Genomic DNA, 14,857 nt, shown 5'->3' with positions numbered 1-14,857 from the left:
AACCTTAATAAGAAAACGGAACAACCTTATGGGTTATATTTAAACGGTGTTAAATCGAATGGATCACACATATTGTTGCAGAAAATTGAGTTTAAATTGTGTTAAATTAGAGTGTTATACCAATCTGTCATTTATTTTTTTGAAAATATTGTTTGTGTGACACTATTGTCATAATAAATTGTCGCCTTAATTTCTTGTAATAATTAGTCAGTTATTCCGCAGTATGATATTTTTCCTTTAGTTAATATTGCTTTGCCGAATTGTCTGTATGTTAACGGCGGTTTGCAACGAGTGAATCTTTTGTATTTCTTTTCATTTTTTCTTTTCTTTTATAAATGTAATGTCACGCTGAACTTGAATAAGCTGTACAATAATCTTCTCAAACATATTCTTGGCTCAAACATATTGTTGCAGAAAATTGAGTCTAAAATTGTATTAAATTAGAGTGTTATACCAATCTGTCATTTATTTTTTTGAAAATATTGTTTGTGTGACACTATTGTCATAATAAATTGTCGCCTTAATTTCTTGTAATAATTAGTCAGTTATGTCGCAGTAGGATATTTTTCCCTTCGTTAATATTGTCTTGCCGAATTGTCTGTAAGTTAACGGCGGTCTGCAACGAGTGAATCTTTTGTATTTATTTTCATTTTTTCTTTTCTTTTATGATTGTAATGTCATGCTGAACTTGTAAAAGTTGTACAATAATTTTTTCATGGGCAACAAGCCCCATTAAATAAACGAATTTATTATTATATTATCTGTTGAGACATGATGGCTTGATGAAGACAATCATCGATGGACAATTAGATGGCAAGAATGGAAAAGAAAGACCTCGAATAAAATATATAGAACAGGTAAAGAAGAATGTGACAGAGAAGAAATACGTAGGTGTGAAAAGATTAGCTGATAGGACAACTGAGTGGAGAGCAGAGTCAACCAATATTAGGATTGTTGGCCAGTGATGATGCTTATGAAAATAGTTTTATAAACAAACGAAAATTAACTGGGTAAATTGGAAAATTTTCGATTACCCTTTCGCATTGAGAGGAGCTATGATGTCTCGGTTTCTCTAGGCATTGCCCGTGCGAAGCTTGGGTGTTGCGTTTCGCCTACTCGAGTCGCTACTCATTTTTTCTTCGTATTCTCGTTCGCCCACGTATAATTGCGGCGTCCAACCCTGCCGAGCAGCAGCCAGCCTCCCCAACCAACCAGCAAACGTCCCACGCTCATTACGCCCGATTCACCAAGGCTTACATCCGCGAAGGCTGAGGGAAGTTCCCCGACGTAAGCCTAGTACCCATGCTGTCGGCGCACAAATCATTTACGCTTGTGTGTGGTGACGAATAACTAAATAACGAAAACAAGAAAGTTAATTGCAACATGAACCATCGATTTTTTCGATTAATCGATTTTTCGGTTCAAATTTCGATTTTTGTTGAAAAGTCGACATTTGAATTTCGATTGATAATCAATTGCTTGAAAAATCGATTTTGACTGGCATTTTTCCAACGCTATACTGGCGTACACTTTTATCAAATTCTCAATTCCTACTCCATTTCAAGTTACGTTGTTAAGTTAAGAAATCTTCTCCCCCCTATTCTTCTCAGTTCACCCCATCCACTTCCTGCCTCGTAGGTCTGAGCGGTGGTTTCTTCTACTGCTTTACAAAAGGCGACGCGACGTCCCAGTCTTCTGAAACATGAATGTAAATACATCTCTGCTGTTTAGTCTGGAGATGGTACCCTGTGCTCCTATGTTCTGTCGTTGCGTCACACAGGCAAGGTTTGCATCGCGATATGAATACATTGACATTTTCCCTGCAAGTTATTACACCTGATATCACAAAAGACACCATTCCTACCGATGAAGTTCATGTTCTGCACTACCAACCGAACGCTCTGCCGGCTAAATTTCGCGTGGGCCATGAATAGCCCAGTCACGAAGTGAAAGATTATTACCGTACCATTTCCATTACTTACAAGTAAACACCGGAAAACCTCTTAGTACCTATCGTGAAAGAAACTTAAGAGAAATCTCGCTTTCATATCCAACAGAATACGAGGCATCGGTGTTCTATTTTTCCAGCCTTTATATCAACTCACCAACCTGTCTGTTTGTTTGTCTGGTACAAATCTTGTAACTGAAATTTGACTCACTTCCTGTGAAGCAAAAACGCTGAAATTTTGCACACTTCTTCATGTCCGATGACAATACATGAAAATATAACTTTTTCTCTCCAACCCCCCTTTAACCACCCCCCAGTCAACCTATAGCCCCCCAAAACATGTTTTTGATCTAAGAAGTTCCAAATGGTCGATTTTCGTGTTTTGCGACAGGGGTAGGCATTTAAAAGCATAGGGGTGGCATTTTGAAACATAAGGGGCTTACCATTCACTGAAAATTTAATAAATATAGTGACTTTTTTAATACGTCACTTTTGGTTTTTCGGGGTCACTGAGTTTTTTTGCTTTGTGTCATATATAAACGTTGCTCATCCCCTGTAATCTAAATATAAAGGCTGGTTTAAAAAAAAAAAAATTTTATAAGAGCTTATTATCACGATAATCAGTTTGAAGTTTGTAACGATAATGTGAGTGAGATTCTGTAAGCCTGAGTGTGTGAGTGCACACATTTATTTTCCTTGGAATATAGCTTGCAGATGATTTAGTGAGCGTTAGTGTGACTTTTATTTTGTTTTTTAAGTATTTTTACTGGCACAAGTGTGGTCACTGCCTTTGGAGAAATTATCGCAAACCTGTGTGTGCACGCTCAAGACACGTGCGTGAATTTTTTTCTGCTGGGTGCGTGTTTGTATTTTTTATTTTTGGTGTATATTACTCATATACGCACTTCAATTCCTTCCATTCTACGCAGTCCTCCCTATACCCATTCCCTTAACTTAAGGGTACTGCCCTTGAGAACTTATTTTATTCAATATTAGCGTGGTCGATGTCCTTCGTAACTAGTAAACACCATTAACCCGCTGGGAATCGTGGTAGAGACACCTCGCTTTGATGTCGAACAGATTATACGGGCTTGTATCATTCGTTTTTTTCACAACCATTCATTTCAAGAGTTTTGGTAGCGTTTGCTCAATATTCTCTGGTACTTGAGACAAGTTATTCATCGTCGGCTATCCTCCAAGCCCCCTTAGATTATCCGAAGAGAAAGAGAGTCCTCCTAAGTCTTGAGCGGTCTGCTGAAACTTACTCATTGTTCTCCTTTGGCTTCTGTAGGCATCTATAAATGTATATAGAATAGGATGTCTATTTGCTTGCCCATCTCCACGAATTACGGCCAAAGTTAGTAAGTTGGAGCATCTTATGCTCCCAAATCCATTAGTGCTACTTCTGTTTGTGTCCGACGTGACCTTTGCGTCATTTTCTCGTTACCGTTTGTTACTTTACGTCATACAACTTCTGTGGTTGGATATCCTGCCGCGCAGGTGAACCGCTTAACACTCGAAGGGTATGAGGATCCTACACTTAATTATTATTAATCATCCTGATGCAAACTTTTTTGTTGGTGCATGCGTTCACGACGCTTTTGGTCTACGTATGCACGGACGCACATAACAATCAATGTTGTGGAGCGAAGTATTAGCTGATCCCAGCCCCATGACACTTCCTATCCCACTCCATTGGGAACCCATGGTCTTTTATTGAAGTCGTTTCCTCAACCTGCCGCACGTTTACCGGGGCGGCGCCACGTATTCTGGAGGGCAAGAATTAGCGGGTAAGTTGATTTCCGTATTGTTGAGCGCATACTACAGGTGAGTGGAATTAGTCATTTTTGTAATTAATTAAGATTTAGTTTTCATTTATTTTCAAATGTTAGTCTTCTGCATTATTTCCTTATTGTTCTACATTAATATTTCGTGGATGTATATCGCGGATTTACTGAAAAAAGGAAAATGCGGTGGACGTGTGTGGTACCGCGTTGCACCACTGGTTATGGCCACAAGACTTCGGGGATTTCGCTTTTTAGAGTCCCCAAGGACCCTGAGAAGCGATGAAATAGCTGTACGATTCCTTTTTTGGTGTGCTAAAGCTCCAAAATTAATACATATTTAAAATACAGGTTCTGCTGTTCCAGTGGTCAATGTCATTCACAGTGGAGGAATGAAGTAACACTGAGAAAATGCAAGATGTGCGACGGCTTTCATCAACTATTCATCATTCTCTCCTACTAAATTGACTCTTAGAATGATTAGTAATTAGAAATAGAAATTAGTAATAGAAAGAATTAATAGAAATGTTAAATTGTGAGTACTTAAAATTTATTTTTCATGACATTACCTTGCATTGATTGTATAAATAATCTCAGTTTCAATGGCATTGTGTAATCATTCTGGAAATGTAGATTTGAAGTGTGTGTACATTATATAAGTTAGAAAAATGTGAATCGTTTTCTTAATACCTCTTTCGATGATTTCTTTTAATGCAGATGTTATCGATGGTGCGTGCAACTCTCATGAAAAGTACATTTACCGCGTATTAGCAGTATTAGCCTGTGGTTTCTGTCGTACTACTCATCTTATTTTTGGGCGAGGGATAATATTTCAGATTTGCCAGCACCTGAAAGTGATCAGACATCCGAAAATCCCTCGGATTATATCCATTGCACTGTTTTCGTGGAAGTTTATTCGGAAATTATTTGCAAAATCTCTTTCGTTCTTATCTTTCATATGGTATTTTACTTCCTTAAATCTCAAATTATTCCTTTGGTGAGTAGGCAAGCATCGTTATAAAATAGCCTATAACGGTAATAATGGTACTTCCGGAAATTATTCACCCTGTTCAACGATTAAATATGCCTATTCTATACCCTCAAAACGTCCCAAGGATAGAATCATTTTTTTAGGTTTGCTGTGCCCTGCCATTATTATTATCACTTGATCGAGACTCAGGAGATTAAAAACATTAACATACGTCACTTCATAAGAAGTATTTCACTTCGGCCTTGGTAAGAAGCCGTTTGCGTTTCTGATATTATATTTGTTAATAGTATTTGAAAGCAAGGAATAACATCTATATTCTTATAAGGCCGTGGAAACATGCCGATAGGCTCAGAGGCAATGGTGCGTACGTAGCTTCTATGACAACTTATATTAACGTTTACCACAAGATAGCTATAAATAATTATTTCCTTAAAAATACCTTTCCTCACTACATAAGGTTTTAACTGCTGACAATCTTTCGTTATGGCTGTAACTGATTTTACAAAGGTATGGAAGCAGACGAAGCTGAAATCCAACGCCTTTCATTTGATTAATACTCACGTACGAGAACGATTTATAGGTATTTTTCGCTATAAGATGTTAAGTGCATATGAACTTGTTAACTAGTAACCACTGCCGATGTGTTTATATTCATTTTTGCCATAAATTAGTTCATAATTACTGAAGTATCGTATACAGATACGTAGGAAACTTGCCCTTCAGGATAGGTGGCGCCCCTACCGGCCTCAACGGGAAACGGCTTCATTAAATGACCATGCCTGAACGGAGAGTGTCCAGACCTTCTCATATTCTAAGACCGTGGCTGATCCCGTTCGCGGTATACTGAAATCGTTTTTCCATTGTTTTCCGTTACATATGTTTACCATCATCATATTTGCTGTGTCCCTTTAACTAAAAATCCTTTTACGAGACTATCAGTGGTGTCATGGTGCCGGAACGCCGTTCCGGTACTGGTAAAAACAAGACATTATAGTCAAATGACACGTCAATTTTGTTTCCTCAAAATTTCTGATACATACATTCGTAACAAAACCAAAAAAAGTTGTAATAAACTGTAAATAAAAACTTGTTACAAAAAACAGAAAAAGTAATATTTCACTTCTAAAAACAGTTAAGGAAAGTGCGTTCCGGCACTGCTAGTTTTGCCATGACTTCACTGGTGACCATGAATTCTAAGTTTCCCTCTTCTCTGGGTACAATCCTTCTCGAACAACGCCGGATTGCTTTCTAGTTACTTGTGAATAACGGGAAAATTTCATCGTAAATCGAATTTCAATGCGTAGAAATAAATGAAATGGACCTCTGTACTTGGAGAGGATAATACACTTTAATAATTTAATGCAGAGCCGGCAGTTTGGAAGAGTGGACCCTTAAAAGATTAGGAAAGGAGTTGGGTGCTTCATGGTGGTTGCAGTGTCTCTTGCGACCGTAATTCCGGAAATCTCTCTCATATCTCGGAGCTTTTTCTCCCGCATCGATTGAGATCGATCAACCGCTCTATTAAGCATACAAAGAGCCTCCAGTGGCGAGTGAAATAAAAAGTTGAAGATATAACCAATATAACGAGCGTTCGAACACAAACAGGCCCGACGGGCGTCATCCAGGCCGCCACCATGAATCTCATAAATAATAACTGAGCAGTGCCATCTCGGGGGTGGGCGTGGAACCCTTAAAAACCACCTCCTCCTCCCCCCCACTCAAATTATTCATTCCGCTAATTCAATCATAAAATGGGCTCGCAGCGAGAAACAATAAGAAGACGCTTTTGAAGACTCGCTCGCCGTTCTTCAGCTGAATGAGTTAACGTTGAAAATAGATTATTTGTGATAAACCAGTGTCTTTAGCTATGGCTAGAGCTAGTTTCTGATCACCTTTCGATCGGCAGCGACCATGCATCACTCTAAGCTTAAACCACCTACAATTCATAATGTCAGGGTGAATCTCATGTGTCAGCTGTATTCTGTGAGCGTTGGTTCCGATGCATCAATCAAGATATTCATTGGACGGGAAACGGAGGAAAACACCTTTAAATTCTCTGTTTCTCACCTTGTGAATAGCATCAAATAGCCGCTTCGAGCCTACGCGTGATTTGGCGCCTAGGGCTTCAATTAGCCACGCGAAGGCAGCTCCAATAGCCAACGGAGCGGAACAAATAGCGGCGTAGAGTTAAACGAGCCGTGGAGAGGGATATCCGTCAGCCTTCATGATGACTGCATCGTCTAATTCATCTGTCAATCGTCTGTCAGTCAATCTTTTACAAGTATTCTCAATCGGACAGATAATAGGGGACCGTATCACCCAATAGGGTGGATAACACTACCATACATAGTGCTTGAGTGATAATGCAACTGGTGTACAAAGGAGCCTCACCGACTTTAAACCTTTATCGTCGTATAATTTCGCTCCTACAGCCGTTTGAAGTTTCAACTTGAATTCCAAAGAGTGTTTGTCGGCCGACGCCGTGTTGATGACGTGTGTGAACCTCATGATACGATATCTATATTGCTTGCATAAGGAGCGCTTTGTGGTCTATGTTATTTAGAGTATAAATAAATAGTAGAGGAATCGGCGTGTTCAAAATTAGTGGAAGAAAAACGTACGTGAATTGTTGTGAGCCGAGATGTTAGTCTACCTCTCGTAAAACACCATAAGTATGTTTTCGTTTTGCCGGACGACCCAGACCGGAGAAAACAGTGGTACGACGCTGCACGTAGACAGTACATTCTTTCTAAAAAAGGCTGTTATAGTATTAGTGTGAACCATTTTGTTTCAAATATAATGCCGGCGTAAACCTAAGTGGACTTACGGATATTAGCATGTAAATATCCCCGTATTTGAGTTTCTCTGTCGTCTTGCTCATATTGTTCTGTAACCTTTTATAGAACGAAATTGACTTAAAGAATTATCAAAGACATAACGATGGCTAAGTTCCAACAACACGTATCTCAAAAATAGTAACTTTTCAGGAGAGCAAAAAGCGATAATTTTTTTCTAAATTTGCGCTAAAATTAGAAAAACAAAAATTCATAAAACTGAAAAATAAGCATACATTTGCCAAAAAAATAGTTGTTTTTGCTTGAATTTTATTTTATAATGTCATAACACTTTGTTTAAGACACCTGTGTCAAACCGGCCAAATTTTCAGACACGTGTTGTTAGAACTTAGCCATCGATCGATAAGTTAACGAGAGCGAGGCCTCTGCCAAAAACTGAATAGCTGGCACCGGATAGTTATGCATTTATCGATGATAACTAGATAATATAAATGCTTGATATATATTAAATGTAGTTGGAGTAGCCATAGGTGGAAGAATCAGGTGTAGCAAGTGAGTTTATGCATTTTTTCACCCCGTCTCATGCCATCAAACATCAAAGTACCTATGGTACGCTGTCAAAATTGGCCTGACGTAGAATTATGATTCTAGTTTCCCCTGTATTTTAAATCGTAGAGGCGCTGATGAAGCAAAATTGGTCCCAAAAACGAATAATAATAAAGAGGATTCTCGAGTGGCCTCTTCATGTGTTTCAAACCCGCCGCATATTTCAATGAGTTCACAAAACTCTCCACTAGCGTCGCTGGCACGCAGAGGGATCAAACTTTCGCGGAGAAATAAGCAATAATTAAGATTATTAACTGAAATTTTTATTCGTGGTGATTTTGCCAATGAAATTCATAATTTTTCATTGTTATCGAATACTCTATTTAGGCAGCACGTTAGGGGAAAGCGGATAGAGTAGTAAGAACATTAGGGTGATAATTGCATCAGCAAAGGAGGCGTTCATGAACTTTTTCTGAGAGTTTCGCTATGTAAGAATTTAAAGAAAAGGTCAATGAAGAATCTGATCTGGTGCGTAGCGCTTTACGGTGCAGAAACGTGGATACTTAGGAAGGAGGACGAGAGAAGACTCGAGGCATTCGAGATGTGGGTGTGACGAAGAATGGAGAAGGTGAAGTGGACGGAGAGGAGGAGGAACGACGAAGTGCTGGACATGGTGGGCGAGGAGAGGCAGCTTTTAGATGAGGTACAGAGTAGACAGAAGGTTTGGATGGAGCGAGTACTTAGCGGGGATGGGATGTTGAAAACAGTGTTAGAGGGAATAACGTTAGGTAAACGAGGGAGAGGAAGGAAAAGGATAGGATTTTTAGATAGAATGAAAGGGAGTAGGTCTTCTTGTGAATTGAAGAGGGAAGTGCATGATGGAAGGGGAGGCTCCCGGAATTCTTCTTAAGCACTCGATGGAAACCTACCTAAATCGTAAGAATACTTTGATAATAACTCTCGCGATTGTTAGTACAATTCAGTAAATATAGAAAATAAATGGATCGCTCTATACATTTTATTATAAAGTATTGAGTATTTTTCAAAACTGATTATAATGCCCCCAAAGTGGCTGCAAAAATCAAGCTTCTACGGAAAGGACTGGGACCTCCTCCCTGTAGTCTCCATGGTATCAAAGGTAAAATGTTTTCGTAAGGATTCATTTGGAACTTTTCCGGAACCACTAGCTCACACGTCACACGAGCCACTCAACCCGAAACAAGTAGATGAAAAACATTTAAGGGATGGATATACTCCACACGTGGAAATATAAACAGTGCGACGTCAGTTGTGTTGATTGATTCAATGCGAACTCTGTCTCATTAGGAACGTGTATAAAGGGGCACATCAGTCTTTATACACGATACAAGTGTTTTTTTTTCTTCAAAGGTTTTTACTTCCACACTGAGCGAAAAGGAGTTGTGTATTAATAAATCAAATAGGAAGCGTTCAAACATTAGTACATATTAATCAGGTTTGCACATTCGCCCCATCCCTTTGAAGGAAAATTCCTTTCAAAATTATCCACAGATATCCCTTGACTTTAGCGCCGAAGAGTCTTAAAATATCGAAACCCCTTTTTCGAGTATTTCTAAGTTATTGCTTACAGTTTGCACAAAGTTCTACGGAATTACATGGCAATATGTAGAGGTCTGCGGAATTCCTAAGTATGTTTCTCAGAAATTCCTCGGTATAATTTTCTGGTTTACAATTCGATCGCCTTGAACGCTGTTGTAAGGGTGAATCGACCCAGCGAGACTTTTTTCTTTTTCTTGCACAGGTGTCTCGGATCTACAAGGACGCGAGCATTGGCAATCCCATGACCGTTGCAGTCGTGAACTTGATCGAGGCGGACGAGGACTTCTCGAATCCGTCGAGGCGATCCCACCACCACAAGGGCACTTCGGCCACCGACATGCTGAGGAACTTCTGCTCGTGGCAACATAAGATGAACCACTACGACGACCGGGAGCCGCGACATCACGACACAGCTCTGCTCCTTACCAGGTGAGCGATCCGACTTGTGCCCACAAGCAGGGTCGAAAATGTAAAATAAGTTGATCCAAAAGCCGTAACGTGTGACACTTATCCGTTTTACACCGACCCGGGTTTGCTGCAATGTTTTGCAAAGACAGAAAAGGACTTCAGGGAACACTGAACACTGGCTCTCAATCGGTAATCCACTTGGCATTGACTCAATCACACACGTAGATGCTCAGACACAAATCGTGGAAGGTTACTCAGGAATTCTACCGGGTCAGGTTCTCCGACTCCACCTCGGCCGACGTTTCGATGAACGAGTTGTCCATCGTCATCCAAGGACGTACCCAGGATCATAACTGGGGGGACAAGCCATGGCCTAGGGGGAGGCAAACCAAGTTGTGACATTAGTTTATGAGATTATTTCCTTGAAATATAGTTTTATTTTCGTTACATATCTCATACTAATACATACTATTTTTCGTTGGTTTAAAGAAAATTTGTTGAATGCTTTCGTTTCAATGCAGTACTGATTTTGCTTAAAGACTTTTGCGATTTTTGCTCCTGGGGGGGGGGGGACAGCTGCCGCCTCTACCCCTCGCTGGGTACGCTCATGTCGTCATCATGCCCTGATGACGATGGACAACTCGTTCATCGAAACGTCGGCCGAGATGGAGTTGGAGAACCTGATCCGTTCGAAATCCCGAGTAATCTTCCACAATTCTATACGACGGAAAATCCTGAGATCACTCTTCCCTCAAACACAAAGGCTAAAACTGCTGGGAGAATAATTTATGCTGCAATGGTTTGCGAAGATGGAAAAAGACTGCAGGGACCAAACACAGCCTCACAACCGGTGAGCCTTGGTACTCAATGATTCACACAGACGCAGACACCAAAACATACAGGCTAAAACTACCGGGAGAAAAAGCTCAAGAAGAAGCTCGGTGTAAAACGGACTAGTGTAACTCGTTACGGCTTTTGAAGTACCTAACTTATTTTACATTTAACTCTCAAGACCGTAGAGCTAATTCCCTCATATTCAACGAAACTAGGAGTTTGGTCAGGGGGGGCAAAAATAAGTTTGTCGCATCCCTCCCCTGATGGCAGTGGCGTTGCCACAGGGGCTTTCACCGGGTTACAACCTCTTCTTGAACCTTTGAAAGGGGCGCTAAAAACGAGTGAGCTGGCCTTAACCAGAAATACTGGTGCAAAATTACTGTTTTTGAGTCCTAAAAATCACGTTTTCAACATCAAAAATCCTTAAATTTTCCGGATCCCCATTGGCATGGGGAGTTTCCCGTACACCCCTGAAAGGCCCCAAAATGTCCGATAAACCCCCACCCCATTTCAAAATCCTGGCTGCGTTACTACCTGATCCATCCTTAAAAATATAATACATCCGTAAGCTATTATTTTGAGTTGCAGTAGCCGGGGTACGTGCACCTTTGATTATTTATGAAACCCGCCCCCCCACCCCTCACATGGATACGCCACTCCTGGAAGACACCCCATGGATCTTGTTTCGTGGAGAATGTACAAGACATTTTTCCGTAAAATCTTGGAATGGCGTATTAATTCCGGAAAATCCTCAACTTTTGATTCGCATTATCTTACAATTAGATTTTCTAATCAATAAACGACAAAATGTGCGTCCACAAAATAAACAAAAGCTATTTTCTTGATCTACACAAATGTTTTCAACTTATTGTGGAAGATGAATGCTGTAGACGTAGTATTTTTCCTAAGGTTGAGTTACAGAGTTCATGAAGTTGACCAAACTGCTAATTTTACGGTGCGCGGAGTCACTTATTGCACTGGTGTGTCTACAATTTTCATTTTTTCATAAAACAAAAAACATATCGGAATTGGGAATAACATTTTCTTTCGAATGACGTATTATTTATTATTTCAACATGCGCAGAAGCGCAGATATATTTTTACAAAGTACAGCGGCATATCATTTTGACGCCGACAGTATAGGTGAAACTCGGATCAATTTGTCCGTCAGCGACGCGAGTGGCAACTTATGTAGACCCATTTAAATGCGCGGTGGGTGACAACACATTCAGCAGTTCGATTCTGTAAATGTCAGATCTATCCTCCGCGTGCTTCGAACCACAGTGGAGTTTTGACGCCTCTCACCGTGAAAGACGTTCAAGCGATCCTGTAAGCCTGTGTCGTGAGATGTTTGACGGATTGCGAACGATCACTTCAGTTTCTTATGTTGGTAGCTGTGCGGATGCGAGGAACGAATCAGAATCTCCGATACAAACTTACTTCAGCGGCCAACTGCAACTTCAGTTGCCATAGAGGAACATACACAATGCCATGGATGATTCACTCCCAAAGGAGATAAGACTTCTTTACTCAAATTTGAGCGAAGTCTTTTCTTTTAAAAGTACCTATTAATGATAAGTTACGGTTGCTTAATTAGTTTATAGCTATTAACTGTATATTACCTCTTTTTTATATTGTCAAGTGCTGCGTATCAAAGCCAGTTATCACATAGCAGGCTCGTAATTGCACAATTAGCACTTATTTTCTCATAATCTGGAGCAAATGCTTACGCGGAATGAGAACAAGTGTTATTTTATTATCTCATATGGTTCACTCTCGTATGCATTTGAGCTGTTCTCATCATTTCAGCACACAATTTGAAATGCGCTGTCGTGCATATGCCAGATTGTCCAAGCACACGCCACTATTCACGATTTATACTGGTGAAAATGTTTTAGTGCGAATACCAGTTGATTATTAATAGTTTCTGCTATAAGACGAGATGTTTACATGCCTTAGTATTTCTATAATGTCAACAGAAAATAGAATCATGTTGGCCGTGTTACTGAACGGCAGCAATAATGCATGGAGGAGATGGAATGGATGATTAATGTTTACCTAAACGTACTAAAGCATGCCCCGGCAAGCCACTTGAACGTCTACGAATTAATTGTGGTGAGAGCTCAGTGTCTATATCCATCGCCAATCCCCGAAATACGCGGGACAAAACTCTTAAATCCTCTTCCCGCCTCTCGAAGGGATTGTTGATATCGCGTATCTGCAGCCGAAGTATGCGCATCCGTTGCCTCCGTCGACATTGATGCTCATGCAACAGTACCGGAACTATGTAAAGAGCCTCCATTCTCCTTAATAGAACCGAATCGAAGGCTTAAACTTACGAAATAAATATTAAATCTGTTAACATTCAATACCGCACAATACTTTTACCATTGGTTCTACTCCAAATTATTATGAACATTAAGTTGTGAGTATTTGAGTTGTACATTCTAGTAGATTCACAAATATAAGATAATTGTCAAACCCTAAGCGCAAGGTTTAACTTCTCTCCAACTTCAATCGCAATAAAGGCGAATCAATTTAAATATTACGTGAATGTAAGTTTAACTTTACGCATTCCTTTTATTTGTTTTTAATACATATTATTTATGGGAAGTGACAAATATAAAATAGCCACCATCGTAATTAATGAATAATATGCGTAGTCAATCATAGCGTAAATTCATAATGAAAAATTTGAGCGCATTGCCGCGACGAAGCTACCACGGCCCCTCTTGGCCGTGAATACTTCCACGGACGCGGCAGTCAGAGTGACGTCAGTAAAAAGTTTCAGAATCGCTCCAGCGTCAAAGCCGTCAATAAATTGACAAAATCCGCTTGTGACGGCCGTATCACATTTACAGAATAGAGCTGCAGTGGCCGACTTGAGCAGTGGCACAGCGAAGGGGGAGGTTTTGGGGGTTAAAAACCCCACAGAGCTCAGAGAAATATTTAAGTTTTACCCATACTACTTAATTGGATTTATATTACTTATAGAATAGTGTAAGGATAAATAAAATATCCCTCGGAAAGCCGTGAAACTCACCATTTTGAAGCATTTATCTTTAAAATTCCGCAATTTATTAATCTCGCACCTACCGCTTATCCTGGTGGGTATTCCATACCTCCACACACCCCGGTATCAGTTGCACCTAAACAGTGGCGCCAACTCCATGGGGCCTGAGGGGGCTCGAGCCCCCATGGCGCCAACTCCATGGGGCCTGAGGGGGCTCGAGCCCCCTCAAAATTAGTTATGGGTGAGAGGAAAAAATTTGTCAGGCTTGCCGATTTTCCCCGGAGTGTCCAGATATCGATATTCGAATCATCAGGGGTCTAATGTTTATCATATGGCTCTTCTTAAATGCTTAAAAAACTTAAAACTCACTACTTATAAATTTCCCGGGGCATGATCCCCGGTTTGGGCCCCACCAATATATTTATAAGTCGGCGTCCCTGCACCTAAACCCCCGCCCCCTCAGCCTTCATTCCTGGCCGTGCCTCTGGACTTGAGGATCCTCTTTTGTAATATTCGTGACCAAATCGTATTTGTATTGCTGAGTCACCATTCCCAGTGGCGCCGACTCCATGGGGCCTGAGGGGGCCCGAGCCCCCTCAAAGATTCGTTTGGGGGGGCGGAGCCCCCTCAATAATTCAAGAAAATAATTAAGTTATATTATGCTTTGTGAAATCACAAAAATACATTGGTAATTTTTATTTCCCATGTTTGACGATTGCTACCTTTTAAAATAAATTCAACAATATGTTAAAACAAATAATTATAAGGTTAAGCAGGTTAACTGAATCAAGTGGTGTGAATTAGATAGTGTTTTGGTGCTGCGACACACTTTGAATTTAACGTCTTTCCGGGGCAAGACCTCCGATATGGGCCCCCCCAATATTTTTTATAAGTCGGCGCCCCTGACCATTCCCTTGCATTCGTGTTTTAGTGATCGAATGTCATATCCATTTTCCCATC

At 40.3% G+C, this 14,857-nt stretch overlaps 1 protein-coding gene across 3 annotated transcripts in view; it reads left to right on the top strand.

Annotated features, from left to right (window-relative positions):
• LOC124166511 (A disintegrin and metalloproteinase with thrombospondin motifs 9-like) overlaps window positions 1–14,857 on the top strand; it is a 758,369-nt gene that overhangs the window by 690,671 nt on the left and 52,841 nt on the right. For all 3 annotated transcript variants that reach the window (XM_046544055.1, XM_046544053.1, XM_046544056.1), the window contains exon 6: window positions 9,845–10,071. In XM_046544055.1, the coding sequence (XP_046400011.1) occupies window positions 9,845–10,071 (227 nt within the window). The remainder of the gene's footprint in view (window positions 1–9,844; window positions 10,072–14,857) is intronic.

The sequence above is a fragment of the Ischnura elegans genome, chromosome 10 (assembly GCF_921293095.1).
Source record: "Ischnura elegans chromosome 10, ioIscEleg1.1, whole genome shotgun sequence".
Classification (NCBI taxonomy): domain Eukaryota; kingdom Metazoa; phylum Arthropoda; class Insecta; order Odonata; family Coenagrionidae; genus Ischnura; species Ischnura elegans.
Note: the sequence above shows the minus strand (reverse complement) of the source record. Positions and strands in the feature narration are given on the sequence as shown.